Raw genomic sequence first — 5379 nt, forward strand, 5'->3', positions numbered from 1 at the left:
CCCCCCCCCGGGCCCCCCCCCCCCCAAACATTTATGGTTTGGAAAATGATACCCCCTCTCCCTTCACATATTGAAAAAAAAACAGATAACTCTTATATAAACTAGATGTGGAAACCCGTGCAAGCACGGCCCAACGATATTGCAAGAGAGATGTTGCATATTAAAACTATTAACATAACGTTTTCGTACAGTGATTGTTATGTCAAAGCGCAAAAACAAACACATGTCGGTGTGCCACAGTAAACAGCGGTTGTACATTGAAATGTCTATTGTTGTTTAGATCAAAAGACAAAAGCGATAAACAGTGGTTGTACATTGAAATGTCTATTGTTGTTTAGATCAAAAGACAAAAAGTTAGTTCAGGCAGTCTGCTAGACTGATGCTGGTATAGGGAAGCAAAGTGCATCTGTACATGCTATACCATCTGATGAAGTGGATAGTGCTAAGCAAAATGTGAAGAAAGGTTGCTACACAGTTACAGCTGCAGAAGAAGAAAGAATAAGTGATGCCTCAGTAACATTAGTATGTATACAGTGACATATAACATATTACTAACATATATAATAATTAAATATGAAAGGGCAATTAATCATGTGAAATAGTATATAAAGAAAGGGTATTTAATCCGTGAATAGCTACAGGCATATGACATACCAAAAAAGTGAATGGGATGAACATGTTATTTATTTGTGGAGGTGATGAGAAGGAACATAATCGTATAAAGTCAGATGACGAAGTAAAACATACACCTTTTAATTTGTCTAGTCAGGTACGCATAACGTAAGAGGATCCATACACACCTTATCTCTATTGTAACTGTAGTACACAGGAAAATTAGGGCTAGCACATACAATTCCAATTACACAACACTATTTACTTCAAATTGAAAAATAAAAATAAAATTTCTCTTTAATCATCACAAAAGGGAAATCGCATCCAAAAGCTCAAAATTAAATTATAGTAATCCAGTTTTTCCAGTATAATTGAAGTGTGAAGAACCATCGGAAAATGAGAATAGAGAATGCAGATGAAATATCAAAGTACTGTTACCTTCAATCTTTTTTCGTGGGTACGGATGGTTCAATTTTCTGCCTCTTACCTGTTTGTTCTGTTTCAGTGAATGACGCAACTGCTAGCGCATCTGCTTTTTGGTCTGGAAATCTGAAAGCTGACTTTTGTAATTGAAGTTTAAACAGTTTACGATCTTGGCGATTTATACCGGCAATAGACAGTGGTTGTTTCTAAGTGGAAAAGGTAAAAGATAGTACGTTAAATAGGAGTTAGTGGTAAAATAAAATTGCAAGAGAAGTTTCGCAGTAGGTAATAGTATGTATTTTTATACCTGGACAGCAACTTTATCATATATTTGGTTGGCAGTTAGGGACAGTATTCTTTCTGCTAACGCTTCTGACATTGTTGTTGTAATTGTCCCGCTGAAATCTGTGATGTCAATGTTGAAGTGGCACCTGAAAGGAAAGAGATAAAGCTGCAACATTAAAGTTTCATGTGATTTCAAACAATTCCCTAAATGTATGTATTCTTCGGCAGCGAGTGAGCTCAATTTTAAGAAATTGCGATGTAGTAAAGTTTATAGTTACCTGGGGACCAATGGCCGATGTAGTATACAGTAGAAGCAGTGGACCATTTTTTTTTTGTTTTAGGACGTACATCTTGATTACAGTGTGAACAGCCAAGCAAGTAAAATGATTGAGAATGATCGGGAAGCGATATTCTGCCTTCTACATGAACTGTCTGTACCTGCAACATAGGTGTACGGGACTATCAAAAACTTATTGAAAGCAGCTGTAATAAACTCTAGATTACAATTCTGAAGTGTTTATATGTTCAGTTATGCAATCTTTTAAGGTGGCCTAAGAAAGTACAAATTAACCTTTTTGTACGAAGTTAATTAATGGAAACCGCAGAAAGATTTCTCATTGTAGGAAGGGATCTGAGTCAAGTTAGTTACGTTATATTGTTGAGCAACAACGCATACATTATGATGGAGTTAACACTTTTGGTTGTGTCTCTGCTGTGTAACTAAGGTTGGTCATTTCAGTTTGGATACGAAAATAGTTAGTACATACATATACATACTGTGGAATAAACTAACCGTAGACAGCGATTCTGGAATGGTGGATACAGATTGTACTTGATCTTCAATAGGTGCAAGATTGAGTGAGGAGGTTGATGATGAGAAGTAGATGACAACATTTGTGCGTTCTGCTTCACCCTGGAAAATGTTAAATTGAAATAGGGCAAATATTTTCATACATCTTTGTTAAGGGGGAGTAAGTTAATGTATACCAGTTCATCAGGGTAATTGCCTTGAGGATTTGGTAAAATTGTTGTTTGATATCTTGTTGCCAATCTCAGAGCTGTGTATGTGAAAGGCGGAAAGTTTTTTTAGTTGACCACTCAGAAAGAAGAAATAAAATGAAAGAATGCATAGAATATTGTAAATAATATGCCACCACGGAATTCAGTGACGCCTATATGCTTGGCAAGAATCACTGGATGCTCGTGTAGGTGATCCAACAAGGTTGTTCCCTCATTGTCAGCTAGGTCATCCCATATGGTAAATAGAAAAGGTGTCTTGCTGGTGGGTAAACCAATCACAGGAATTATTATAATGAAAGCATATTTTAGCAATCAGACAGAAGGTTTGGTGAACTTCATAAAAGGGAAAGACTAACTTACCTTTGATCAATCACAATCGCTTCCCGAAAGTGTTTGCTCTGGTCAGCTGTGTATTGCAGGGCGCTGCAGTTAACTACTACTGCCAGTAAATCTGGTGTAATTGAAAGTAACATGTTGAGTAATAGCTTGATTACTACGGGCTATTTAGTTGATGCGGGAAAACGGAGAAGATGTAAATTGGGAGCTTACCAAATTCAACACCTGGGTGTTGTTGCTCAATCGCTGAGAAAAGAAGTGTGCTTAACTTTTCTGGAGCAGGCAGTGGTGCTTCCAATCCATCATTGTCAATAATTGGTTCAACAATTGTGTATTTGTCAGCTACCCATCCGTATGTACCAGCTCGTATCGAGTAACTACGAGGATCCCTAACTTTCGCACAAGAAACAAGATATGTGTGGAAAAGAAGGAACAAGTTGTCGTATCTGGGAATGTCTTCATCGTATATCACTATGGAAACCTGTTGTTCCTGTAGTTAAGTGCAATAGAAGCAACTTCAAATATGCTGTTACAATTATAGATGAAATTAGTAAACTTTTCAATCCGTCTTTCCCTGAGGTGGAAATTCTTTTTTTCATAACAAATATTTTACGGATTCTAAAGCATTGTTGTAGCTAACGTTTAGAATGCCAGCTTGAGTATTTAGGGTATGGATAAGGAGAGAAACTTACTCTTTCATCTTACACGAGTATTATTTGGAAATGGACAGATGAGTCTCTACTCTTGCGAGGATGAAACTTGTCAATTACCTGAACCTTGCAGGTCCAGTCTGTAGTTTCTTTTGTGATGGAGTCCACAAGAAGTCTCTGATCCATTATGGTATCCGCTGTTGCATTGTCAAAATAGAAGCTGAATTAGGTATCAACATACATAATAAGAGAGAGAAAAACTGATAAAAGTTGCTGGTACAGGATGAAAGAGCAGTGGGTGTTGCAAGCCAGCAGCCGAAAATGTTACAGCTGGCTGGAAAATCTAGTCTCCTGATTCCTTTGTCAGAAAATGTATCAAGTTGTACCAATATTTTAGAAATCTGTACAGATAATGTCAGTTTGAATAAGAGAAACATATGCCGAACGAAAATTCGAAGCTTTTGAACCAACCCACTCAATCTATACAAAGAACTTCACTACTTCAGATATCTGTACATATAACTTTAGTTTGAAAAAGAATAGTATATACCGAACAAAAATTCATAGCTTTCAAACGAACCTTGTTGATCCATACAAACTTCTTCTTTTTAAACAATGTAGTTAAGCGAAATGAAAGGTAACATGTCATAAATTGGTCGTCCATCCAAAAGAGAGCGAACAAATTAGAAAGGACGGATTAATCAATTTGTCAACAAATTGATCCAAAAGCAGAAACAAAACGACAGAAAAGTGATTGACCAACAATCAAGAAAAAAGGTAAATAGGATAGCAACAGTTAGTACCTCTTTGCTGATTTAATTCCCAAATTACAGAGTCACTGCAACAGATGGATTTACCTGAAACAACCAAAGTAAAAGCAAACAATAGTTGATCAATCTAAAAAATTTGGAGCACCCAAGGTAAAAGCCTTCATCTTATAGCTTGTCTATTCTCTAACCGATTCGACATATGTACGTAGTTACGGAATTTTAAGACATAGCAACAGATTACAGGGGCAGAAAACACAGCAAAACTGACTATGGAATAACCGTTTAAAATTCTTTTCACAGAGAGAAGAAGCGGGGAGCACACAAATTTCGCAGTACGTATACCAGATCAACCAAACGACCAGAAGAAGGATAATCTAATGGAAAATTCAGTTAGAAGAATTCAACATTTAACCGCTATACCACTACTCTTCAGTTAGTTGTATGTACAATTCATTGACATACCCACAACCCTAACATTATGGTTCACTTATAAAAACTTTCAGATCTGTTATTGGAGTTCAGCTTACCAAAAGGTACTGTTACTATGTGGGTGTTTTCTTTTTGGAAAATCTTTTATGTTGTGTATTGATGTTGAGGTAGCGAGGCAAGAGCTGAAACTGTACTGATCTTGTACACTTTGGTTGGAGTTCAACTTATTAATCACACAACTAAGAAGTCATACAGGCGATAAAATTAGAATTTCAAATAGCACACCAGTGCAGTGTTCTATTAGTATTACTACTATGAACATACTGTGAAAGAGAAAGGAAAAAATCAACAATGAAGAGAACTTACACTGTTTGAATTGAAAATGTAAGAAAATCCGGAAGATTATCAGAGGTGCGACAATGAATTTTCCTTGCTGTAGTGAGATAAAAGCAAAGCCTCACTAGTTTTAAGAATAATTTCTCGAATTACACGTACAATACGAGAGACAGCTGTTGTATTGGTTTAATTTTGAGACTACACCTGTACCAACCCAAATACCACCTGTTCATCACTTCTATGCTGGGACCCATACGGTCAAAAAGAATAACTATAGCTTTTGGCTTATCCAAGTAATAAACACAATATGGACTGCGTTTTTTTTACCAAAATTGCAAAGCAAGTAAACTAATAGAATTTCTTTTAACTATCAATGTTATCAATTGACAGAAATGCCCTTAAATATGGAAGAATGACAAGAAGCACACATGTTGACCAATAGCTGTGTGCTTTTTCACTCTTCTACATAGTAGTAAGGGTGTCAAGTGGGTCGGCCCAGCCCGATCTGACCCTTGTAA

General features: G+C 36.5%; 1 protein-coding gene across 4 annotated transcripts; it reads right to left on the reverse strand.

The window, feature by feature from the left end:
- Positions 1-230: 230 nt before the first annotated feature.
- Positions 231-5035, reverse strand: LOC107842492. Of its 4 annotated transcripts, none has more exons than XM_047399218.1 (10): positions 4892-5034; positions 4130-4183; positions 3447-3523; positions 2890-3166; positions 2701-2791; positions 2475-2599; positions 2308-2378; positions 2114-2233; positions 1599-1758; positions 231-1466 (listed from the first exon to the last, which is right to left on the reverse strand). In XM_047399218.1, the coding sequence occupies exons 3-10, from the start codon at positions 3510-3512 to the stop codon at positions 1399-1401; spliced, it is 978 nt and encodes a 325-aa protein (XP_047255174.1). In that variant the 5' UTR covers positions 3513-3523; positions 4130-4183; positions 4892-5034; the 3' UTR covers positions 231-1398. The 4 variants fall into 4 exon arrangements, with proteins under 4 accessions (XP_047255174.1, XP_047255181.1, XP_047255176.1 ...); XM_047399225.1 differs by lacking the exon at positions 4892-5034 and adding an exon at positions 4624-4885; XM_047399220.1 differs by having other exon boundaries at positions 3447-4183; positions 4892-5035.
- Between the last annotated feature and the right edge of the window lie 344 nt (positions 5036-5379).

This window comes from Capsicum annuum, chromosome 1, assembly GCF_002878395.1.
Source record: "Capsicum annuum cultivar UCD-10X-F1 chromosome 1, UCD10Xv1.1, whole genome shotgun sequence".
NCBI lineage: Eukaryota > Viridiplantae > Streptophyta > Magnoliopsida > Solanales > Solanaceae > Capsicum > Capsicum annuum.